General features: G+C 48.2%; 8 protein-coding genes across 8 annotated transcripts; 4 read left to right on the top strand and 4 right to left on the bottom strand.

The window, feature by feature from the left end:
• The first annotated feature begins 408 nt into the window (after positions 1–408).
• BDW43DRAFT_112155 (uncharacterized protein) lies at positions 409–1,161 on the top strand. The gene is made up of 2 exons (XM_032037931.1): positions 409–835; positions 939–1,161. The coding sequence occupies exons 1-2, from the start codon at positions 515–517 to the stop codon at positions 1,077–1,079; spliced, it is 462 nt and encodes a 153-aa protein (XP_031899108.1). The 5' UTR covers positions 409–514; the 3' UTR covers positions 1,080–1,161.
• Positions 1,162–1,170: 9 nt separating this feature from the next.
• On the bottom strand, positions 1,171–7,181 carry BDW43DRAFT_301141 (uncharacterized protein; the record flags this gene model as incomplete). Its single annotated transcript, XM_032045001.1, has 12 exons — positions 1,171–1,263; positions 1,546–1,670; positions 1,733–1,938; positions 2,007–2,896; positions 3,089–3,247; positions 4,050–4,229; positions 4,292–4,846; positions 4,903–5,213; positions 5,318–5,565; positions 5,621–5,677; positions 5,951–6,560; positions 6,764–7,181. The coding sequence occupies 12 exons, from the start codon at positions 7,179–7,181 to the stop codon at positions 1,171–1,173; spliced, it is 3,852 nt and encodes a 1,283-aa protein (XP_031899109.1).
• Positions 7,182–7,625: 444 nt separating this feature from the next.
• On the top strand, positions 7,626–8,393 carry BDW43DRAFT_312271 (RWD domain-containing protein; the record flags this gene model as incomplete). Its single annotated transcript, XM_032047340.1, has 2 exons — positions 7,626–7,692; positions 7,759–8,393. The coding sequence occupies 2 exons, from the start codon at positions 7,626–7,628 to the stop codon at positions 8,391–8,393; spliced, it is 702 nt and encodes a 233-aa protein (XP_031899110.1).
• Positions 8,394–8,500: 107 nt separating this feature from the next.
• BDW43DRAFT_112172 (uncharacterized protein) lies at positions 8,501–10,198 on the bottom strand. The gene is made up of 3 exons (XM_032037932.1): positions 9,815–10,198; positions 9,588–9,748; positions 8,501–9,521 (listed from the first exon to the last, which is right to left on the bottom strand). The coding sequence occupies exons 1-3, from the start codon at positions 9,861–9,863 to the stop codon at positions 8,883–8,885; spliced, it is 849 nt and encodes a 282-aa protein (XP_031899111.1). The 5' UTR covers positions 9,864–10,198; the 3' UTR covers positions 8,501–8,882.
• BDW43DRAFT_279914 (E2 ubiquitin-conjugating protein MMS2) lies at positions 9,951–11,271 on the bottom strand. The gene is made up of 5 exons (XM_032042358.1): positions 11,066–11,271; positions 10,919–10,998; positions 10,723–10,848; positions 10,584–10,663; positions 9,951–10,530 (listed from the first exon to the last, which is right to left on the bottom strand). The coding sequence occupies exons 1-5, from the start codon at positions 11,136–11,138 to the stop codon at positions 10,470–10,472; spliced, it is 420 nt and encodes a 139-aa protein (XP_031899112.1). The 5' UTR covers positions 11,139–11,271; the 3' UTR covers positions 9,951–10,469.
• A 190-nt stretch (positions 11,272–11,461) lies between these two features.
• Positions 11,462–17,195, top strand: BDW43DRAFT_279921 (putative endosomal peripheral membrane protein (Mon2)). Its single transcript, XM_032042359.1, has 6 exons — positions 11,462–11,758; positions 11,811–11,877; positions 11,936–12,109; positions 12,156–12,362; positions 12,427–12,515; positions 12,567–17,195. The coding sequence occupies exons 1-6, from the start codon at positions 11,681–11,683 to the stop codon at positions 17,076–17,078; spliced, it is 5,127 nt and encodes a 1,708-aa protein (XP_031899113.1). The 5' UTR covers positions 11,462–11,680; the 3' UTR covers positions 17,079–17,195.
• Positions 17,196–17,218: 23 nt separating this feature from the next.
• BDW43DRAFT_279923 (vacuolar protein sorting-associated protein 26) lies at positions 17,219–19,823 on the bottom strand. The gene is made up of 5 exons (XM_032042360.1): positions 19,065–19,823; positions 18,474–18,946; positions 18,372–18,396; positions 18,137–18,253; positions 17,219–17,680 (listed from the first exon to the last, which is right to left on the bottom strand). The coding sequence occupies exons 1-5, from the start codon at positions 19,282–19,284 to the stop codon at positions 17,466–17,468; spliced, it is 1,050 nt and encodes a 349-aa protein (XP_031899114.1). The 5' UTR covers positions 19,285–19,823; the 3' UTR covers positions 17,219–17,465.
• A 1,172-nt stretch (positions 19,824–20,995) lies between these two features.
• Positions 20,996–22,672, top strand: BDW43DRAFT_279924 (gluconokinase). The gene is made up of 2 exons (XM_032042361.1): positions 20,996–21,667; positions 21,728–22,672. The coding sequence occupies exons 1-2, from the start codon at positions 21,431–21,433 to the stop codon at positions 22,178–22,180; spliced, it is 690 nt and encodes a 229-aa protein (XP_031899115.1). The 5' UTR covers positions 20,996–21,430; the 3' UTR covers positions 22,181–22,672.
• The last annotated feature ends 38 nt before the right edge of the window (positions 22,673–22,710 follow it).

Raw genomic sequence — 22,710 nt, forward strand, 5'->3', positions numbered from 1 at the left:
GGTTCCACTTGTCTTCTTTTGTCGGCACGTTTTCTGCATCGTCTGGATCGGCGAGCGCAGGTAGCGATGTAAGTGCCATTGCATTTCCAAGGCCACAGGTTACGGGGTAAATGACGTCTCTGATGGAGGGAAAATTAAAAGGAAGGGAAGCAAACGGTTTTGGAGTTATCTTTAGTTTGTCTAGCGGATTAGTGGCGATCAATCGGATAGAAGGGAGGGGAGGGTCTTCGTAATGAGTGTTTTAGGGAATTTAATTCATCGTGGAGCTGCTGGCTTCTTCAGCTTTCACAATATCTGTGCCTATTTTCTAGTCTGTAAGTATTGCTTGTTGACTTGAAGAACAGAGCCGAGAATTATGATCAACTTGTATGAACCGAGGTTCCGAGATATCATTTATGCCCTCATTTCCCACCCTAACGCCTACTACATCTTCTACCTCTGTCTACACATTGTTTAGAACCCCGGAAGCCTCAGCCAAGTCACATCATCTACTGCGGCCCCAATCTGCACCATAATGTCTTCTCCATCATCGCCATCATCATCCACATGTCCCTTTTGTGGCATCGCAAAGGCATACCCGCCCATCTCTCCGACAGCCTTCATCACTCACAACCAAACCGAACAGACCAACCCACCAACAGAATCACCATCTACAACAAATCCCTCGTTGATCGCATCACCGGGCCCCTCCGACCCAGCCACGCATCTAATTCTATCAACCAAGCACGTCCTAGCTTTCTTGGACATCATGCCCTTGACCCGAGGACACGTTCTAGTGATCCCGAGAACGCATTACGAAAAGCTCGGCGACGTAGACGTTAGGGTTAGCCGTGAGGTACGTATATGCATAATGATCCGTATTCGATATCCTGAATGAATTTCATGGCTGTCTTTTGTATATCTGATCCTCTACATCCCAAATTCTAACAAACACGCAGCTTGGCCAATGGCTTCCTATCATCTCCCGCGTCGTTATGCGGATCGTACTCGGTGAAGACAACAGCTCGGATTGGGATTGGAACGTCGTGCAGAATAATGGTATCTCTACTCTCTCCCCCAAGTGGTTATTGCTGAGATAGTAGAAATTGTGTTGACTGTAGTATAGGAATCAGGGCCGCTCAGCAGGTCCCTCATGCACATTTTCATATTATTCCTAGGCCCTCTACGGATTCAGTGCCTGGTGCGTCCAGGATGAGCTTTGTGATGTTCGGGCGGGGGCAGAGGGAGGAGTTGGATGATGAGGAGGGGGAGAGGTTGGCGGGTCTGTTACGGGAGGAGTTGGCGAGGGAGGTGGTGAGGATTGGGGATGATTTGGAGTTAGAAGATGGTGACGTTGGGGTGAGGAGAGGGAAACTTTAGGTTGACGCCTTTTTTGATTTGTTTATAGATCTAAGTACATAGTTTTCTTCTTCCGTTTTCGCATATCAGCTTGATTGTGGTGCTGGGCTTGCTTTCTCGGATTTTAGACTTGCGTTTTTTGTGAAGTACTAGACCTCTTGTTAGCTGTCGTGCGTATGACGCCGTATATCTTGTGGAGAGTTTTACCTTTCTTCTGAATGCGTTCAGGTCATCGGCGCTGATACCGGCGGAATCATCCTTCTTTCGGGCCATTGAGATGTCTGAGACTTGTCCTTCGGGGAGCCTTCGGTAGGTGATTAATCGGCGGGACCCTAGAAACTATTAATAAGAGATACACAAGGGATATAGGGGCGGATTATAGCTCTCTACTGACAATTATTGAATGGCTGTACGGAAACGCTGACCACTTCCAACTGTGGATGCATGGGAATCCGTAGTTCCACGTCCTCGTCACTTGAGGTGGGCATCCACATGCATAGACGGCCATCGGTGACAAGAGTTCTAGACCCAAAAGCGAGGACATCGTTCTGCAACGCTTCGAAACCGTAAGGCTTCTTGGGTGGAATGTAACCAGGTCGGCTAAGTTGGACATGTCAGTTAGATTTTGGCAAGATATAAAGATATGAAAAGAAAAGCAGCACACGTACTAATGGGCCGGAACACCATCAATAATAACTTCCTCTCGACCACTGCCATCTCGAGTTCCCAGTACCCGAAGTCCTTCGCGAACACCATAGGGAGGATCACAGACAATGCCATCCAGAAACTGCCGGTTCAACAACGGCGTATTGGTCACATCCGACGAGAACGCATCCATAAACTTGCACTCAATGCCATATTGCTGAAAATTCGTAAGCAACGCAATCGGCTCCTTCTCTTTCTTCTCCTTCCCTTTGTAACTCCGAGGATCAATATCCGACCCGCAAGTCAAGGCCCCAAAATGTGCCGCCGCAACACAGAAACTTCCCGTCCCCACAAAAGGATCATAGAACAGTTTCCCGGGCGCAGCCAGGGCCATATTCGCCGTGACCAAACTCAGCTCGGCATCCATGGACGTCGTACTAATATACCGACGTTTCTTCAGATCGTATTTGCCGATAATATCCCGACTACTGTCGGCAATCCAACGGCCGAGGTAGACCATTCTGGGCTCCTGGGCTTCACCGGGAGCGTGTGTTGTCCCGGGGGCCCTCGTTGCGATTTCAAGATTTGAGACGAAGTCTTCGAGAACCCAAAAGTCCTCGTCTGGGTTCTTCATCCGGATCGGACCGTCGAACCCCAGGTACGAGAAGGATTGGATGATTGCCCGCTTGGCTTCCATGCTGCGCTTCCCGCAGAAGGAGTCAATGGTGAAGCGGAATGAGACATCTTTGAACGCCAGCCAGCGATGCTGTGTCCGCTTGTGGACATCAGCGTGCACTTCTTCATAGCTGGTGCCTTGGCCCCAGAGTTCGAAGATATCTTTTGCCAGGATACTGCGTGTGATCAGAGCGCGAGCTGCATTTTCATTTGGTAGCTTTACTACACAGTATGGTGACTAATGTAGGCGTTAGTTTACTTGTATATTCCTTATATTGGCTTGGTAGTCGTAGTATATGGATGAAACAAGGCGGGGAGAAAATGTGCGGAACAATTTATTGCCCCTCAATGCCCGTAGAAGAGGCAATATGCGGCAAGAGATGTCTGGGAGATGGACATAAAACAAGAATAATTAATTAAAGAAACATACAAACTCATCATAATGCAAAATCTCCAGATCAATCCCGGCCAAGGTGGCCAGAGCCTGGATTTCCGGCTGTCGAAAAGTCTCGTGGACTTGCGCAAAGCGGATCACATATTCCATGGCGACTAAAGGCCACCGGACTGTGAGGTCTTCAGTGAGGGTTTGCTGAGAAGTTCTATTTTCTAATCAGATAATTAGTTCAAATTGGAATACTCTTTTGTGGTATTTACTCGGTGGACTGGGGGTGTCAATGGCTGTGGTACGAGTTGAGATGGTTTTGTCCCTTTTCTATTTTTTTCTTCCCTTTTTCCCTTTTAATTTTTTGGCCGCTCAGAGTTATCTCCCTGATTTTATGTAGACTACGCTTCGCAGGGTGCTAGATTCATATTACCACAACTACACGATACAGTGAGATGGCCATTTATGACAACCAATATGAACTGTCGAGTATATTCTCTCGTGCTACGCGGGTTAATGTTCAAATCAAACCCACATCCATAATCCATAGGTACTCAATCTATAGAGAATTATCAGACAACAAAAAAGCACAGCAACACGTCTAAAGAAACAACGAAAGGGAGAAAGAAATGCCCATCCCTACACAGGAACCCCTCGAATAATAACCCACAGCAACAACTTCACCATGAGAAGAACCGCAAAAGTACGCCGTCCTTGAACAGACAGGAGCCAAAGATCCTATGACCGAACACCGTCGCTATGCGCCGACAACTTTAAACACATGTCGTGATTCATATCCTTCCTCAGAGGTGATTTCGACCTTTTCATCTGGAGGGATCATCTCATGTTGGAAGTCCCATCCAGCTCGTCGACAGAGCTCAGACACCACCACGTCGCAATCGCCCAATAGATCAATATCAAAGCCAGTATGTGACACAGGCTAAGGCATTTCGTCAGCATCGAGAGTTGGAGAAGAATAGCAACCAAATACAAGCTATGCATGACTTACAGTCCGAGAGATATAGATCTGAGGCACATGACGGGGTAACACGCCCGGAACCTCTGCCACAGGAGCAACCTTCAACGAAGTACCAATGACAATGACGAGGTCTACTTTGTCACGGTCATGGTGGATCAGGCGCTGTCCGAATTCATGGGGAAGATCTTCACCAAAGAATGTAATGTCAGGCTAAAGAGAGATTAGCAGGCGGAAGAAGAGAGAAACGGCAGATAGGTATAAACTGCACAGACCTTCATTACTCCAGGGGTAGGGAGCTCATAATCGTCCTCGTCGGAGCTCTCCTCGCCATCGGTTTTCCGGCTCTTTTGTGTCCCACTAGCACTACGTTTGCGCTTCTGCCCCTGCGGTCTCAAAGTATCTTCTTCTATCCTCTTCTGGCACGTGGTGCATTCAGGCACATTCCCCTTCTTGATATCCCCGAAGAGCACATCGCCCGACACCTTGTACTGACATTTGACACATGTAGCCGTCGCGAATGAACCATGGCACTGCACAATCTTCTCGGGAAGAACGCCTGCATTCGCCTCGATATTATCAATGTTTTGGGTATAATTCGTCAACAACTTTCCTTTATCTTGCAGGAGTCGAATAAACCCATGAGTTGGCGAATATTTCTTTTCGGTAGGCAGGATGTCCTTTGCGATGGAGTAGAAGATGCTGGGGTCTTCGCGAAAAACTTGGATATCGAAGACTTCCTGCGGATCGCTTAATCCCAAATGCGCCAATTGCGAATAGAGCCCGGTGTCCTTGGACCGGAAGTCGGGGATACCGAGACTCGTGGAGATCTGACAATGCCGTTAGTGCATATATACGTCACAGAGAAGTCAAATAAGGTACTCACACCAGCGCCCGTTAGGACAATGATATTCTTCGACTCTTGAAGTAACCTAACCGCATCGTCGACCGTGTTGTACTGTGGAAGCTTCTGACGGCGAGAGAACTCTTGCGAAATCGCAATGGCAAGCAAGGCATGGTAAGCCTCGTCCGGTGCGCCGTCAAGGAAAGCCGGGGGCATGATCCCAAATGCAGTGCAGAGTTTCTTTGCCGTCACTTTATCCTGGCCAATGGTTTCCTCAACGAATGCGGCCTTGCCAACTTCATGCAGGCGCTTTCGAAACGCAATGGCCTCGTCCAATGTGCAAGCATCAGGTACTACTGAAGAAGTGAAAAATAAAAGGTTGTCAGCCAACGAACCAACAGGTGAAAATTGTACATGAATGAAGGCCTAAGCGCATGGCGAAGTATGAAATGCTTACCCCCTTCCCGAAGTTGCTCATCACGAAGGATTTGGATAGCGTCTTCGTAGAGGGATTGCGTCTCCCATTCGTCTCCAGAGTCGCCGCTATCCGATTCCTCCTCGGACAGAGACACATCGCCGTGCGCAGAGACTGGATTTTCCGTCGCAACTTCCACCTCCGCGGAGGTCATATCGACGGCTTCCACTTCGACCACCGGATTCTTCAACGGAGAGCTCTCCCCGCCGGGCGCTGGTACAAGGTCCATCCTGTATGGGGATATAGGACACTTCCAGCTACCTCTATGACAACGCCTTCATTCACATTGAACTTTTCGCCACGCGATGTTCGATTGGCCGGGATAAATTTGGCTCTGCGAATCTCCGGGGAGAGTGGTCGGAGCGGGTTTATCCGACACCGACTCTTGGGATGATAAGTATTTATCAAGTGACAAAGAAACAATCACTGTTGGATGGGGATTTACGAGAATGTGGCCTTACGGCGGACCTCGGACGAAAACAAGGACCGGCTCTCACTTCTCAAAACGGCAATGACTTTTTCTATAGGCTGGTATCATGACAGGATTCTCATAAGATCATGCAATACTAATTTTTTTTGTTTCATGAATCGGCCATCTCGTGATCACCGTCCGACTCAATCTCGTCCTCCCAACCCTCGCCTCCCTCCTCACCTTCCTCCCCGTCATCCTCCATTTCTTCTCCCAATTCCTTGTTCATCTCCTGTACTAGCTCTTCCGCGTGCTCCTTGAGCCTTACATCCTCGTATTGAAGTGCTTCGTAGAGTGTCAAGCTCTGCTTCAGCCATTCACGGCTAGCAACGAGTGATGCATGGCGTCTGGCTTCGGGAGTCTCACTGTCAGCTTCCTCATCCTTTGGCGCTTGCTTCTTTTCCGCGAGAAGTTGGAGACACCAGCCTCCTAGATACCATGCCTCCACACTCTGGTCGTCTTCCAAGATCAAGCGCTCCAGGACCTCAAGAGCCTCAAGCTCCATGCCAACCTCCATCAATAGACGAGCCAAACTGATCCTTGTAGCAAAGTCCGGGACTGTTGGGTCCTCCGGCGGTAGGTCCTTCCATAACTCGAGACTCTTGGTGAGCGCCGCCCGAGCCTCGTCAGTCCGCAGTTGTGAAATTCTAATCGATGCGAGAGTCTGTAGCACCTCCGGCGCATGTGGGTTGACCAAAAGAGCCTCTGCGATCAGAGTTTCGCAACGCGTTTCGGCATCTTCCTCCCACCTAGTCACTGTTAGATCAAGACCAAAAAGGAATCTACTAAGCGAATCAAGACCAGAATAGTAAAAACTTACGAAAGATCGGTCATGTAAATCTCAGCTACGGCACATAGAGCGTTGGCCATCTTCCGTTTCTTCTCTTCTAAATCGATAGCCTCTGCAGGACCGGGGTTCTGTTCGAGTTGCTGAATAGTATGTCTGAGAGAGGAGACACCCTTCTCGAACCACTGAACGCTATCCTTGCCTCCAAGTTCGCTCAATTGAGCAAGCCATAAGAACTTTTCGGCACCACCACCCTGGCTTTCGGGTGTTGTTCCATTCGGATCCAACTCAACCGCGCTCAGAAAATGTTGTCTCGCAATATCGATCTCTCCCAGCTCGACGTAGATCTCCGCGACTAGGATTAGGGCCGAAAGCTGTGTTGGCGAATTGGTCGGTGCAAGTTGGAGCGCCTGTTGGGCTACCGGAAGTGCTAAGTCAGGCTGTGCTGACTGGAGAAGTGTTGTTGCTTGCTCGAGGAGCTTAGAAGGATCTTCGTTCATCTTTTGTTTCGAGATCGAGCTGCCAGCGCTGAGAACGGACTTAGATTTGGATTTAGATGACTTCTTTTTCTGAGGTCTGGGTTTGCCCATGATTGAGATTATATAAGAGAATGTTTCAACGTACTCGAATACTTTAGGCAATGGAAAGGAAAATAATGGAGGGGAAATTCGATAAGAGTAAAATTCTGTAAGGAAGTATATATAAAACCGCGAGCTTTGAGAAGTCGAGAAAGCGGAGCATTGAAATTCCCTTTTCGGATCAAATAATTTGGGGCACTTCATCTGTTTGTCTGGTTTGCATAAAGGTGGGACTGCAATATTATACATGGGGTATTCCATGACCAAATCCCACGCCGTCCAGCTTTAATTCAAGCAGTGAAGGATTTCTCGGTCGTCCTATCGCATCTGAGATCTGCCGTGCTGTATACGTGAAATATCCTTCCTTTTGCAGGAGCGAAAATCCGGTTGTTCTCACCGTTGAACATCTACGAACTAGTACCCCTCCAACCCCGTCGGCGGCAGAATTGAAGCAGTATGGGCCGCGAAGATCAGATTGAAGAGCGCGAGGTGCTCGATTCCATTTTTCCAGAGGAAATCACAGGTGGGGGTTTCTCGCGAAACGTAAGCGCACTGGGTAATGCTTCGAGGCTAACTTTTTAATTTTCAGATCTTTCTGATACTTCATACCGGATATCTATCGTCCTTGACGCGCCGGAAAATGACGTCGAGGAAGCTGAACAGCCAGTGTTGATCCTGCAGGTCTCATATCCTGCAGATTATCCCAATGTTGCTCCGGGGCTCGAAATATCCGCTCCCCCAAATGCCCCCAAACACCCCCGGCTAGATATCCAGGAGGACCGGGATCGGCTTCTTGAATCCCTACAACCTACAATTGAGGAGAACCTGGGGATGGCCATGGTTTTCACTCTTGTGAGCGCTCTCAAGGAGAATGCCGAGCTTCTGATGTCTGAGCGGGTGAATGCCGTTCATGCACTGAAGGAGATGGAAGCCGCTAAGGCTGAAGAAGAGGAGAATCGAAAGTTCCAGGGCACAGCAGTGACTAAAGAGAGGTTCACAGAGTGGCTGGAGAAATTCAAGGCGGAGATGGAGGAAGAGGAGAGGAGGCAACGAGAAGAGAAAGAGGCAGACGATAAGAAGGCTAATAAAAAGACTCCGGTCAAGGAAGAGAAGAAGCTGACTGGGAAACAATTATGGGAACGTGGCTTGGCTGGAAAGGCAGACCTTGATGAGGAAGGCGAAGATGCTTTGCCTGCTGTTGAAAAGCTGAAGGTTGCTGCATAGCGCATCGCTATCTTTATGACTTTCCTCTGTTATGAGTCGTTCAATCTTATAATCTAGCGCTATGAAAATAGATGAAATTCTGTAAGTACCGATATTTTTCAAAATTATAAAAATGTGTAGGCACATAACCTCTTAAATTTTCCAAGACTTCATAGCCTCTTTATATAGAGGATGCCAACTAGGCAGCTGAGTAGTAAAAAATTCCATCTCCGTTGCAATACACGGTGCTTCATAAGAGAATGCTTCGTTTTCGAAATTATTTACCCCCTAAGGGAAGTTGGTGATGCAGAATTACACCCGCACGCATCGAAAGTGGTCTATGCTTTCCAGCATATTCACGATACGACTGCTGTTGCTATCATGCAGTTGCCCAATGACAGGTGGATCGGTTCTTTCTAACGATCCTAGTTTTGAAATTTATTTCCGAGCAGAAGACCGTGAATTGGGCATTTCGAAGGTGTCATAAGGGATCAGGCTATAGGCAGGAAATCAAGTGTCAGCTGACTTCTCAGAAAGCATCTGTTTTTGCTCTTCAGCCGCCAACTTGCGTTCAGCAAGGACAACGTTCCACATGGCCTCTGCGAGTTGCATGTTCTTCTTGTCGGTGTCCCGGATTTGCCGGTTAAGAGCCTCTATTGCACCTTTGACCTCCCCAGACCATGTCTCCTCTTCGGAACCAGTCGTCAAAGTATCCCATACGTCCTCGTCTCTGGTAAACATTAATTCAAGATCCAGCCTGTCACGGCGTTCAATTCGTTTCCAACGTTTCTCAAGTTTCGTCCGTATCACGCCACTTAGATTCTTGGGCTGGGGCTTCTTGATACGCAGGAAAGGTACTCCCCGCGCGTTTACAAGAACAGGAACCCGTCGCCTGCCGCTCACGACGGGTCGAGGACGAGAAAGGATAGGAGTCGCCTCCGGATGTCGTCGGGCGGTTTCTTCTTGAAAACGCCGAGAATCGCTTGTTTTTTGCTGCTTCCGAGATAACGGCTTCGGTTCTTTTTTACAGCGTTCCCTCTGCAGCGCAGACTCCCTCTGCTTAACCAACTGGACGTCCGAGAGGAGCTTTGTAATGCGTCGTATATCACGTTGACTTCCTTGAGAGGCTGAATGGAGGAGATCGAGGGCCTTTAGATAGGGGAAGAATTAGTCATGGACTTGGTTCGCCGAAGAAATCGCGTAGCCTTTATATACCTCATATCCTGCTTTTAAGGAATTGACTATTTGAGACGGACTCTGGAGTTTCTTGTACTTATGGAACTTTTGTTGGACGAGCAGCTTGCAAGTGCTAAGCACCGGCGCGGTGTTCGGCAAGTTTGCGCATTGTCGGAGAAGCGCCCGATAAAGTGCTAAACCTGTTGAACGAGTATCTTGTAAATGGGGTTTCAATACAGACTTGGTTTCTTAATTTTTGAACTCACAGGCGAACCGATGCACCCCAGACAACTTGGGGACGACAGACTTATACATTAGTTATTCGAGATCGAACAACCTTGCTAAGAGGATCACTACGGGAGCATGTGACGAATAAAGCCACCAAGTGATGTCACGTGCTGCACAAATGAATGAAGATCATGCACACGACCGTTCATATTCGCAGATTGCGATAATAAATTTCACTTGTATATAGGCTTAAGTATTTTGTTTGCTCACTTGGTGTACTGGATACTCATCAAATCTTGTGTAACTCTCTTGAACTGGAGATTCTTCCAAGTCTAGTCCGTTCATGCACAAGAGAAATTTGGCTAGTTAGTCTAGCACTCCTATCATTTCTAGTCCGATATATTGCCAGATTGGTGCTTTGGGTACTCATGCGCTTGGTTGCTTCCCAAAAGTCGAGGACTTGGCCGTCTAGGTAGTAAACCCACCGTTTAGAGGCATTAGGGAATTTCGAGATATTTTCTAAAGAGAAAAAATTTTTGATGAACAGAAAGGAGACTTAAGAAAGATACCACGCCATGCCTACCGTTATGCATAGACTGTACACGCTCTAATAATAAAGGAGAGAAAGGATGAGATGGTGAGACTTGGCGAAAAACTAACCACCGATCATGATTATCTTGCAAGATCATCGGCTTAGAAATTCGAGCCTTCCGGGGGCTGGGGAAGCTTCTTGTGTTGCGGAAGGGCCATGTATCTGAGATAATTAGCGTTTGTTCGATCTACCAGGGAGAACGGAATATTACATACCTTCTCATTTCGAGCAAGATAGTTTCCATAGTATATTCGCGCTTCCATTGAGCCAAACACGGCAGCTTCGTGGGATCGACCTAAATGCATATCAATACCGCTGCCTTTCAACATAAAGAGATCATAAATGAAGCCGCACCTTGCCGGTTCGTTGGTCCACACAAGGGATATTGACCCGCGAGATGAATTGAATTTCGGGGGGATTGTCTGGATAGTCGGGACCACAGTGAATGTTGACACTGTATATTCTGTTTTCATGGACGCTCTGGATGTTATCGGATTAGCGACGCTGCCATATATAGTACGATATTGGCGGGGCTCGGCGGAAGACGAACATGAGGAGGGCCGAGAATAGTTCCGTTCCAGTTGCTCATCATCATATCTTCTCCGTCTGCAAGACCGTAGGAGCATGCCTCTGATTTGTGAACACAATGTATATCAGCGGGATGGTGCATATAGCCGTTGATGGGGGTCGCACTTACCTGCTCCTAGGCCCTTCTCGCCCTTCTCGAGCTCTTCGAGAAGCCTAAAATTCCTAGGAACTTTGGCTGACATTGCGACAATAAAAGAAAAGAGAGAAAAAAAACTGTTATATAAAAGGATTCCACAAAAACGAAAGATTTAAACGAAAATGAAGGATATTGGTGGAAAGGAAATTCTTTGATCGAGGAAGAATGAGGGGTTCTCTCAATCTGCCTGCAAAGCAACAATACTAGTATGGTACTATCGGGCTGAAGAGTCACCCACACGTGATGATAACGGATTGGGTGCGTCACGTGTGAAGCCTATTATCGACTAGCGCCTTGGCTTTCCCGCGGAGATGCCACTTGTGATGCTATGGGTTGCTTCTGGTTGGCAAGGCATACACTTTGCAATTTGGGGATAATTAAAAGGCACGGATGGTTCGCACGCCATTCCTATGAACGTATATGGCATCGTTGGTCATAAAATCCTGAACCATTTATGTATATCTCGTGGTTTCCAACAAACAATCAGTCAAACCCTGGATGAAACCATATCTGGTTTCTACTTAATTGTTGATCTCAAGGCAACCTCGAGCGACGTTTGCCATGATCTGACCCAACAACTAGTTGGAAATGTCCTCCCAGCTTCTACAGGCAGAGCTCTTGAACCTCATTCAAGAGTCCAAGAGAAAGAATTCTGATTTGCGACATGTAAGCTCACTGCCGGTCAGAAGGGATATCCTAGCTAATTCAGAAACGGTAGGCGGCTGAAGAGTCTCTCAATGAACTCAAAGCATTGCCCTCGACTTCAGAGGCTCAAATTGCTGCGGGTGAGTCGAAAATGCTTCCTATCCTAACCAGACATCGGATTTACTAAAGGCCTAAGAGATCTGGTGCGCAAACCTAAGTTTGTCGATCCATTCATCTTAGCCTGCCATACTCGCCATACGAAACTCGCAGGAATTGGGGTTGTTTGTCTACAAAGGCTGGTGGCATCCCGGGCGCTGCCGTCCGGGAGATTGAAAGATGTTCTCGGTGGGCTAAAGGAAACAACGAATCTAAGTAGGTCTTCGTTTCCGAGCGTTCGTACAATACTAATGATCTTTAGGTCTGGAAATCCAGCTCAAAATTCTCCAATCTCTACCTTCTCTGTTACAGCATTACTCGAATGACCTAGGCGGAGAGCTTCTTGTAACCACATTAGAGATATGTGCCACGCTACAAGCAAGCAAGACTCTTGCGCTTTCTAGTACGGCAGCGGCTACGTTACAACAGCTAGTAGTATCGACCTTTGAGCGAGTTTCGATTGAAGACAGTAAGATCCCACATGCGAGCTATAGTCCCCCTAGATTTATTGACTGATGCGGTTTTATTCTTAGAAAATCCTCAGGAGTCTGGGCCAAAGGTAACCGTCAAAGTTGATGGTAGCTCCGTAGATATCGGATATTTTGCGTACGATGCTTTACGAGTGAGCACTTGACCTAATACTGTACTTACAGTCTACTAATATACATCCAAGGTCTTAGACGATCTTTGTCGTCTTGCAGATGGCGAGCAGTTACAGTTTCTACGAATCAAGTCGCTATCTCCAACATTCACTCTAGAGCTTATTGAAAGCGTTCTGATCAACACTGGCCGCCTCTTTGTTGGCCATGCGGAGCTCACGCACGTACTGAGAACCCGGCTTATGCCGATGACTGTGAGATATCTGTCTGAAAGGCACTCCTTCGCTCAAACTGTGCGCGTCGCTCGGATTCTCCTCGTCCTCCTAAAGCGTCACATGTCTCTCCTTCCTGCAGAATGCGAGATGGCTCTTGGTTTACTAACACATCTCCTTGAACCCGATGGAAACTTGCCATGGAAGCGAGTCCTTTGCATGGAGGTGTTTCGAGGACTGTATACCGAGCCGGGGCAAGTACGGCTTATCTACTCGCTCTACGATGGCGATGAGAGGAGGAAAAATATTCTCAAAGAGCATATGGCTGCTCTCGTTCGTCTATCGTCTGAGAAACCTTCGTTGATTGGCCTTAGCAGTCGTTCAACAGTGCCTTCGAAGGCTGAGCACTCGAGATCCATTACTGAGGAACAGATTACTCTCGAAGCAGGTGGTGTCGCGGGTGTAATTGGAACCTCTGTCTCATCCCCGGATACTAGTGTTCCGGGCATCAGCAACCAGTGGAGTACTGTCCGCACACTCTACATGGAGCTACTTGACAAGACCGATCCCCCACCGCCTCCAGAGACTTATATATATAGCCTTGTGCTTAATTGTATTTCGTCTTTCGCTGAAGGCCTTGCCAAATTCATCCTTCCGTTAACGGTGCCCGATCTAAAACAAAAACGGAGAAGTCGGATTGCACACCCAGACCAAGGTGTGGACTCTGCTAGACCTTCCCATGATCTTCAGAGGACGGACTCAAGAAGTACTCAGAAGCAAGATGCTAAGAGATCACCCGTACCGCTTAATCCCCTGGATTTGGAATCTCATTCCCAGTTTGGGGCAATCAAGACTTGTGCTGGAATCATCGAGAATTGCTGGCCTGCTGTCCTTGCGGCATGCTCCACCTTCCTATACGCATCACTAGATGACGATTTCTACCACAACCTCGTTCGATCATTTCAGAAACTGACCCACGTTGCTGGTCTTCTTAGGCTATCTACCCCTAGGGATGCCCTCTTGACAACGCTCGGAAAGGCGGCCATGCCAGTTGATGGAGGTGGTGTCAAATCCATGGCTCATCCGGCGGTCGCGTCTGCTTCCCACCATGGCCATACCGCAGAGGAGAGAAGAAAAAGCAGAGAGGTGGCTCTCGGTGCTCCGGTATCCGAGACACCTTCAGATGTTCCCTCCGTCTCTATCAACACAAGAAATCTCTTATGTTTGCGTGCGCTCCTAAACCTGGGGATTGCCCTTGGTCCTACTCTAGACCAGCCGGCCTGGTCTATTATTCTAGGTACGCTGCAGGATACAGGCTTGTTAATAAACACGTACTCAACTGGAGCCGAAGCTCCATCAGCGCTTGATGGCTCTAGGGTTAGCCTTGGGGGTGAGATCATTGCTGTCCAAACAGCCTCTGCTAAGATGTTTGAGAGCACAAGTGACTATCCGAGTGATTCATTCCGGGAGTTTCTAGCCGCACTCTTAGATCTTTCCGAAGCAACTGAGATGCCCCCATCAGTAGAGTCATCTGAAAAAACAGCAGGCCACATACATTCAGCACAGGCCCGACCTGGCTTTGTGCGCAGGAGTACTCGCCGTGTCTCGCTCGTCGTGGGCAAGTTCAAGACACAAGATGAAGAGCTAAAATTTGTCTTGGACAAAGCGAGCGAGCTATCAAGAGCGAATTTGGAACGGTTGTCATCATTAGTTGAGAGCGACCATGAAGCTTGGCAGCTACTGACGCAAAGGCTTATGTCAACTGCGGCAGACGCATCAATTAGCCAAAACCTCCGGTTACGAGCTAACGAAGTACTGAACACGCTTGTATTTCAAACTATGAAGCAGATGGGAACTGACGATGACCAAGCGCGGAATTCTCGGCAAATGAGGAATCTAGGAACTCTGAGGATGCAGATTCAATTGCTTTACGATTCAAGTGCTTGCTCAGCGGGGTCACCATCTGCGCCTGTTACTGAGATCCATGAGCAAAGCCTGGAAACCGTGAAAAATATCTTAGAGCAATATGCAGAAGGCTTCACAGGTGGATGGGCTGTTGTTTTTGACCTTATTTCTAGCGTGTTTGGACACTGTCCAGCTGAAGAAAAGAGAGGAATTAAGACCGCTACTAATAGCCACAAGACGGCTTTGGTAGCAGATTCGCATCGCCTTATTCGAATTGCCTATAAGTCCCTACAGCTTATTGCATCTGATTTCATCGCGCTACTCCCACAGTCCTGTCGTTTGAGCCTTGTGGATTCGTTTTCCAAGTTTGCTCTACAGCAACAGGATTTCAATATCTCGTTGACCACGACGTCATCGTTTTGGAACGTATCAGACTTTCTTCAGGGACAAATCGAAAACTTTTCTATCGAGTCCCACGTTGATGTCTCGGTGAGCGAAGAAACTCTCGTGGCACTAGCTAATGGCGATGACTCTTCCATATCCCGGAATGCCTTGTGGCTGCTACTTTTGTTGCGGATCGTAGACCTTACAACAGACAACAGGGCCGAAATTCGAAACTGTGCAGTTCACACACTCCTAAGGATTTTCGATGCTTATGGCCAACAACTGTCTCCTAAGGCATGGCGTTTATGTCTCAATTGCGTGTTGTTTCGGATGATGGAGGAGATCGAACTGAAGTTGGTAGAAGTGTGCGGTCCGGTCACCAAAACAGTCTCCGATGAATTCAAGTCTTGGGTGGAAACATCTGTTGTTACCATCAAAGGGTTGTCAGACCTGATCACGAACTTTTTTGAACCTATCATTCGGGACGCGGAGTTTGACCAGTCTTGGGAACGACTCTTGGCCTACTTCCAGAAGTTAACCACCTTGCGGATACTAGAACTCAGTGAAGCAGTGTACTTGAGTTTGTCTAATGTCCTCGTCCGTGTGCAGGGTCCAGATAAGTTCAGCAAATCGTCCCTACAGTCTACATGGGCACTATGGCTAGACGGCCACCCAGCCGATAGGGAAGACTTGCTGGACTTGGACCGCTCGAATCAAGACGCTGCAATAGCATATCTAAAAGCCTTCCAGCAAGTGTATCGCTTATATAAAGATGATCTGAGAAGCCGTGATGTTGAAAAGATCCTCTACAGTATGCGATTACTTGTGTGGCATTCTATTTCACCGCGATATTCTACAGACATTGACCGCCCATCTAAACTGCAATCAATGGTTATAGATTGTATGAGAACGATATGTGCCGACAAGGAAGATTCTCAAACAGAAATTCTTGCATGTATTGCGGATTTTGCTGATTCTGCATTGACGAAATGGTCACCAGGGAGCGATCCGAGAAAACCAACCTACGTTGCCTTTTCAAAAGGCACAGTAGACCTCTTGAGCTGGTATATCACTGATTTTGGTATCAAAAGAGAGATATTTGGCAACGGCTCTCTGGCAGCTGTTCTCGAGCACCTGGCCAACCCTATCGTGCAGAGATATGAATGGCCTGGAAAGGACCGCGAGCCCAACCTATGGCAAATATCAGCAACTACGTCGCTAAACATTCTTCAAGTAGCCCTTCCTTATGTTTTGAATGAGTGCGAAAAGTCAACCCAGGCAGAGATCTCCCGTTTCTGGAAGTGCGTTGTGGACATCGCAAATGGCTTGGTCTCAGCTCGTGGTTATCGAACCGTTCCTATCCCTAGAGAGACGATATATGCAGACGAGTCTTTCGATATTGCCTCCTTCAGCCGACTGAAAACCCTCATCATCCCGGCTCTCGGGGCATCTGCCATCTCAGACATCATCCGACAGGATTTCGCGCGTGCACTATTGGGCTCCTCCTTCGTATACATGCCTCAACGATTTGATCTTCCTGTTAAATCCCTGAAAGATAATCCTCTTGAAGGGCTATATAACATCCGCCCCGGGAAAACATTTGACACGCCACCGACATCACGAATCAGAATGGCATACGCTGTAACCGACACCTTGTTCGAATTGGCGTCGTCGCCTTCAGCTGAGGATTCAAAACAGGCTTCATCGCGCATCGCACTCGCTCGTTCCATCTCCCCATATCTTATCCTCCGGTGTGCCGTGTCCTTGAAAGGCTATATTGCCGACCAACCCCTCCGCGGACTCATGCCTCAACCCACCCTTGCGCGAAAGGTGCTCTTGCATCTCCTCACGGGCATGGTGCATCTACAGAGCGAACCATCCGCCGTTCCTCCCCCACCGATGGCTATGAGTGGGTCAGTCTTGCCGACAGAACAATCCGCGTCTAGTGAGCAGAACCATAAAAAGCATCTCGAGTGGATTTATCCTCTCGTTGTACGGGCTGTGCAAGTAGCAGGGAGAGAAAAAGATGATGGAGAATTACTCCAAGCTCTTGGGAAGGTGTTACATGAGGTCGGAGGCTTTTAATGACTAATATATAGACCCTGGCGCAGAATCACGGTAGTTATTGCAAATTCTAGAGTCTGAATTTCAGGATGGTAACATTCAATGTCTACTTTCGTTCCTACAGTGAAGGCATTGTCCTCAGAAAGATCATACAACCGTTACATGGATGCTCAGCTATTCACTCAAAAACTGGCTCAGTTAAAGTAGAGAGGGACGACATCTGGGCGAGTATTTTCCCACCGAGATTAGGATTGGAACAAGAATACAGAATAGATAGATAGACGAACAGGGCCAGAGTATAAAGCATTAGACTGGGTATATGTAGAACACAAGGCATATCAGCAGTCATGAACAAAGTGCTGTCGTTCTCACGGAGACACCTTATAAGTAGATCGGAAGAAGACGATGCTACGCCACAGGAGCGGTGACAGCCGGGTTCGGAAGTGGCTCGCGCTCACGTCCAGGGCCCGCGGTGGCCGAGCCCGGAGGCAGTTGCTGCTGGTGCTGGTTCTGAAGTTGTTGTTGTTGAATCAATTGCTGCTGGGCGATCTGCGGGGTTGTAGCAATTTCGGGAGCTTGACGATAGAGAACAATCTCGGACTGCTTGAAGTAGCGACGGGCATCTAGGTAGATATTCAAGTCAGTACACGGGAAAAATTTCGGTAATGCGGCGTATCTTTCTGCAAAACAGGTGGAAACTGGGGGCGGGGCCACCACGCGAGGATATTGCCAGAGACGGATTAGCGTGGGGGCGGCCAACCGGGGGGAAAGTCGGAAGAGAACCTCTTCAGCTCAGTCGACCTCGTTGCAAGGTCCCCGGCCCGATTAGCCGCTCTTGAATGGTCGGACGACTGGTCAATAGCCGGGTCGGTTATTGACCCAGAAAGTGGGATGCCGTGGGATGTTGGGTAGGAGAGTTGCAGCCTGAGGCTTTCAGGCCCCCATGTATCCACAGACCCACGACATTGTAGGTAACATTTGATCGACATGAGAGATAAAAAAAACCATGGCATGTATTGAAAGGTAAAAGACGCGAAATGCAGGTAAAATTGAAACCATGCATACACGTGTGAACGTACCTTCATCAATGAGCACCAGGCTCAGATAATAACGAGTCGAATATTTCTTGTTCACGTCTCGGAAGGTAGGGGTCAGGTCAAAGCCTCCAAGGAACAAACGAATAGGAATAGTTTCGCCTAGACCTAGTCAGTAAAACTGCTCTGCCGCGCCATCCTCCACAGCTTGCATGCCCCTAGACGAAGGCGACAAAGGACAGCCTAAGCTAGGGAAAAGTGCTTGGCGCTAAGAACTCACCTCTTGAAGGCGAACCATCCATGATCTGTCGCGTACCAATCAGCACATGTCCTATCGTATATTCCAATGGTCCAATGGTCATAGAACAGGTCGCAAGCTTACCTCGAACCGCACCAAAGTCTCACTCTCATTATACTGATTCGGGGGAGATCCGGTCGTTTCACGTCGAATGATGGATAGCTCCATGTGTTTGATCTTCAATCGCACTAGCAGGAAGTAGATGCGACCCACAATGACATCCTTCAGATGATATTTGGACTTGGAATATTCGAACTCTATGTGCAAACAATCCTCGATCCCGACGTCCATCTTGATGGGGCTGTTGGTCTCCGGGGGCATGCGATAAGAGTACACCCATAGGTCTTTCTCCCGGATGACGTCGGCCATGCGCCTCGACACGGTCACCCGGACGAAGTACCGCAGCTTCACATTAATGCCATTGTAGGATTCGTATTGCTTTTCGACGTTCTTGAAGTTGAACGGGAAGGTTTGTGGATGTTGCAGTTCTCCAGGCGCTGCGAGCTCTTGGACTAAGGAAAGGAACTCGTAATGGTTACCGCGATCATAGAACATCTCTGGAGAAGTGGTTTATTTTCACGTTAGCATATCTCCAAGGTAGCATTGCTGATGGCGTATCCAGTCACGGTGCGGGAGGATGCGCAGAACGCTGATGCCAAAACCGATCGTCCATACCAATTGTGCCAATGAATTGGACCTTAATGCCCGTATGCTCTAACCGCTTTCCATCCTTGGGCCTCACCGTTACAGCACCCTTAACGGACTCTCCATCCATGTATAGGGGGACCCGTTCGCGACGGCCCTTGTCGAGCTTGACATCCACCGTCTGACGTTCATCGCTATCTTCGAGGACAACATCGATGTCAACAGGGGTGGAGAAGAAGAGGGACGTCATCGTGGATCAGATAGATTAAGAAATGACCAGTAGCAAATCGACCAGATGCCTAAGCTAGATTGGTAATTCGTGCACTCGTTCCAAGACACCAGTTAGATTGGATAAATCGCGAAGTATGACCATTTCCCACGGATGACTAGTGGTTGCAGATTATGGCTTACGTAATTCACCGCCTTCCCCCCTCAACGAAGTATGAACAGTCAACAGTCAACAAGTCGAGGATGAATCGTTAACACATCGTCAATCCAAATACGACTATGAACCATTCTCCGTGGTCAAAGCTCTGCTCGAACTGCAGTTCTGCTGCCCAATGCCATGGCGGTGGTCACACTAGTATCCATGCAACTTGTATTGTACCAATGATCGATCCTGCCCTAGCCCATATAAGGTGGGCATTATGATAAGATTGATAAATCACTGGATGGAAAATCTCACGGAGCCATCATGAAGATATGCATTGACATCCAGTGTCATCTGACCGTCACCTCCAAGGAAACACGAATATAATCCGGCCAACGACCGTCTCATTGACAGGAGCCACGACAATTGTCGGTACATAATCTGTACTACGTCCTATAACTCTATATATTTTTGGGAAGAGGGGTCAGGCGCATTGGGTGTGGCCGGTCGATGTCTTCTCACGCCCTTGCTTTGACCCTATGAAGCTGCAAGGTTGGGCACATACACGTTGGAAACATTCTGGTTGTCATTGGCCGGAAGAAACGCAGTGGAAACAGATTTCCGACTCCGTGAACACCAAATAAGGTTGCGCTGTCAGAATACGGGCTACATACATGCATTGCATGCCCACAGGCTTCCCCAGAATCCGCCCGCAGCATCACTGTCACGTTCTGGGGAAGATATCCGTTGGGTGCTTTAACAAGTCGACTCAGGTCCTAGCAAAACTGGCGGTCTAAGGCCGTTTATGTCACACGACAGTAGTAAAAGGCGGAGAAATTTCCGGGATGTTTTGTCCTTTCTTCCCGTGTCCAATGGACCTGTCGTCTTGGTACAAAAGTACCTAGGCAATTTTTACCCGCGACTCTGGAACACGGGGTTTTCGGGCGGGAAGTCTAAAAAAAAAATAAATTAAAATTTAAAAGACCACAGATAGACAGGGGCTTGAGGGTATCTTCCCAAAGTCAATAAAGCTATCAGTTTCCAAAAGCTTGTTCCTTTTTGGGCTTGTCCGTTGTACCTAAGTCCTTTGAATGTACAGTACAGAGTCATACCCCAAAACAATCCCTGGAAACTTCATGGAAGAATCACGGAAGGATGATTCTATACCGGAAGGGGAATAGTGTGGGGGAGAACTTAGCCCGGTATTGTAACGCTGCACATCCTTGTATCGTTTCCGAAGCCCCGGGGGCTGACATGACATCATCGGCAATTGACCCTCCAGTTCCTTGCCGCCATTCCCCCGTCTTGTATTTTATTGAATTCTTTTAGTACGTTTTTCCTTTTCTTTGTTGGGAAAATCCAAATTCAAAAAGACAAAGAAAAAGGCAAAACTCCCCTTATTTTATTTAATCCTTCTCCAATGAGTGGGGAGGGATATGATTCGGTAAGGGTGCTGTACAGATCGGGGTGGATAAAGACTGGAACTAGAAACGGATCTCCCGCTAATGACCAGACCGCCGGACTCTCTCAGTTTCAAATCACGGGGGTTTCCAAACGGCGTGAAACTGAACTGAATGTTTTTCTTTTCCCCCCACTCCCTCTTTTCCAAAAAAAATAAAAACAAAAATTAAAATTAAAATTATTACTGATGGATTCCTGCCTAAGTGTTATTTATCCATAATAGCCCGTGTTATACATGACTCCAAATACCAACAGGTTCTAATATAAATTGAGAAAATACCGTCCCCGGCCTTTGACCCACCGACCCAATTTTGATACTTAAAAGGTGGAAGGAGATTTATGTCCTGTTCCTTATTTTTCTTCTCCTTTCTCCTCTCTGTGTCTCTCCTGCAAATAACTGCCTTCTCCCTCTCGCCCATTTTTGAAACGCCCGCACCCTTTACATCCGGATATATTCACAGGCGCAAATCATTGGCGGAGCCATCAATTCCCATCCCACGAATTGCGCTCATCGCTAAACGTCATACAACTCCCACCCAAAAACCCTCCAGCCGTACACTTCACCATGCTGTCCGCCGGAGAACGACCCCAACCGGCGATGAACAAGAATGTCACTGCCACCCGAAACCCCGTCAACAAATCGTCCCTGAGTCACCCAACCACCCCAATGTGGACCGTCCAACCCAAGGCGGAACAAATCCAACACATCTGGGTCGTAACGGGTCCTGCGGGGTGTGGAAAGAGCACGGTAGGACGAGGCCTGCAGGCCGCACTGGGCGTCCCTTTCCTTGAAGGAGATGATGTAAGCCGCAGACAATTCTTCCCTCTCACAATCTTACACAGACTAACCCTTCCGTCCCAGTTCCACACGCAAAAGAACAGGGAAAAGATGGGCAGCGGAATCCCCCTTACAGATGCGGACCGCTGGGACTGGCTCATCTCTCTCCGCAACGCCGCCATCAAGGCGCTGTCCCCCTCAGAGGCTAACGGTTTCCACCCCCCGTCGGGAGTGGTGGTCGCCTGCTCCGCCTTGAAGCAGAAGTACCGGGATGTCATGCGTGTGGCTGCTTACGGCACCCCATCCGTGCAGATCCACTTCGTCTACCTCAAGTTGGACGAGAAGGTGCTCCTGCAGCGGGTCATGGCGCGCCAGGCCCATTACATGAAGAGCACCATGGTCCAGTCGCAGTTGCAGGATCTCGAGGAGCCTCAAGGTGAATGGGATGCGATGACTATCAACGCCCATACGCCGCCGGAGCAGGTGATGCGCGACGTTCTGGAGGCCGTGAGGGATAAGCTGGCTGAGTATCCGTAGTAGCCTTGCTTCTTTTACTTCATGCCGTTCTTCCATTTTTGATTCCCTGATTCCCTGATTGTTTTGTGAGCGTTGCCACTGCAATATGGCTGGTTTTGTTTTTCCCTCTCAGTTTGATGGTTGCTTTGAGAAGCTCTGGGAATGCATGGATGACCGTCTCCGGTCTGGTGTCTGCGGAGTTTCCTTATTATTGGAAAATGTTCTGTTTGGATCTATGGATGGAGTTCTTTGTTTGGATCTATTGTGGTTCCTAAATACTATACCTACTGTGTATGTTAGACTTACAACTGCTTTGTTTTTTGGGCAATGCTACCCACTTTACCTGGTTTCTTTTATGTCTCTTAGGACCAATATCAGACCATAAGGACAGCGGAAGCATAGACTAGAAAGACTAGAAACTTAGAGTGATATTACTACTACCTTCGTATGAGAGCGGATTGCCCGCCTAAGTACCTATCACCGAAAATCATCTGTGTTGGAAGCTTCCGTTGGTAGTAGCAGTCTTACAGTGGGTAATTCTCCGTAAGTGG

This window comes from Aspergillus alliaceus (genome assembly GCF_009176365.1).
Source record: "Aspergillus alliaceus strain CBS 536.65 unplaced genomic scaffold BDW43scaffold_29, whole genome shotgun sequence".
In the NCBI taxonomy this organism is placed as follows: domain Eukaryota; kingdom Fungi; phylum Ascomycota; class Eurotiomycetes; order Eurotiales; family Aspergillaceae; genus Aspergillus; species Aspergillus alliaceus.

What these genes read in the sequence shown, in the direction of transcription:
- BDW43DRAFT_112155 (XM_032037931.1), top strand. Translation starts at nt 515, where the DNA reads ATGTCTTCTCCATCATCGCCATCATCATCCACATGTCCCTTTTGTGGC. An exon ending in ACGTTAGGGTTAGCCGTGAG is followed by an intron (nt 836 to 938) that starts GTACGTATATGC and finishes ACAAACACGCAG; the next exon opens with CTTGGCCAATGGCTTCCTAT.
- BDW43DRAFT_112172 (XM_032037932.1), bottom strand. Translation starts at nt 9,863, where the DNA reads ATGTATAAGTCTGTCGTCCCCAAGTTGTCTGGGGTGCATCGGTTCGCC. An exon ending in TGGGGTGCATCGGTTCGCCT is followed by an intron (nt 9,749 to 9,814) that starts GTGAGTTCAAAA and finishes CTCGTTCAACAG; the next exon opens with GTTTAGCACTTTATCGGGCG. An exon ending in CCTTAAAAGCAGGATATGAG is followed by an intron (nt 9,522 to 9,587) that starts GTATATAAAGGC and finishes CCCTATCTAAAG; the next exon opens with GCCCTCGATCTCCTCCATTC.
- BDW43DRAFT_279914 (XM_032042358.1), bottom strand. Translation starts at nt 11,138, where the DNA reads ATGTCAGCCAAAGTTCCTAGGAATTTTAGGCTTCTCGAAGAGCTCGAG. An exon ending in CGAGAAGGGCCTAGGAGCAG is followed by an intron (nt 10,999 to 11,065) that starts GTAAGTGCGACC and finishes TTCACAAATCAG; the next exon opens with AGGCATGCTCCTACGGTCTT. An exon ending in TGGACCAACGAACCGGCAAG is followed by an intron (nt 10,664 to 10,722) that starts GTGCGGCTTCAT and finishes ATATGCATTTAG; the next exon opens with GTCGATCCCACGAAGCTGCC.
- BDW43DRAFT_279921 (XM_032042359.1), top strand. Translation starts at nt 11,681, where the DNA reads ATGTCCTCCCAGCTTCTACAGGCAGAGCTCTTGAACCTCATTCAAGAG. An exon ending in AGAATTCTGATTTGCGACAT is followed by an intron (nt 11,759 to 11,810) that starts GTAAGCTCACTG and finishes CAGAAACGGTAG; the next exon opens with GCGGCTGAAGAGTCTCTCAA. An exon ending in AAAGGAAACAACGAATCTAA is followed by an intron (nt 12,110 to 12,155) that starts GTAGGTCTTCGT and finishes AATGATCTTTAG; the next exon opens with GTCTGGAAATCCAGCTCAAA.
- BDW43DRAFT_279923 (XM_032042360.1), bottom strand. Translation starts at nt 19,284, where the DNA reads ATGACGTCCCTCTTCTTCTCCACCCCTGTTGACATCGATGTTGTCCTC. An exon ending in CCAATTCATTGGCACAATTG is followed by an intron (nt 18,947 to 19,064) that starts GTATGGACGATC and finishes CCACTTCTCCAG; the next exon opens with AGATGTTCTATGATCGCGGT. An exon ending in CCTGGTGCTCATTGATGAAG is followed by an intron (nt 17,681 to 18,136) that starts GTACGTTCACAC and finishes ATATCTACCTAG; the next exon opens with ATGCCCGTCGCTACTTCAAG.
- BDW43DRAFT_279924 (XM_032042361.1), top strand. Translation starts at nt 21,431, where the DNA reads ATGCTGTCCGCCGGAGAACGACCCCAACCGGCGATGAACAAGAATGTC. An exon ending in CTTTCCTTGAAGGAGATGAT is followed by an intron (nt 21,668 to 21,727) that starts GTAAGCCGCAGA and finishes CTTCCGTCCCAG; the next exon opens with TTCCACACGCAAAAGAACAG.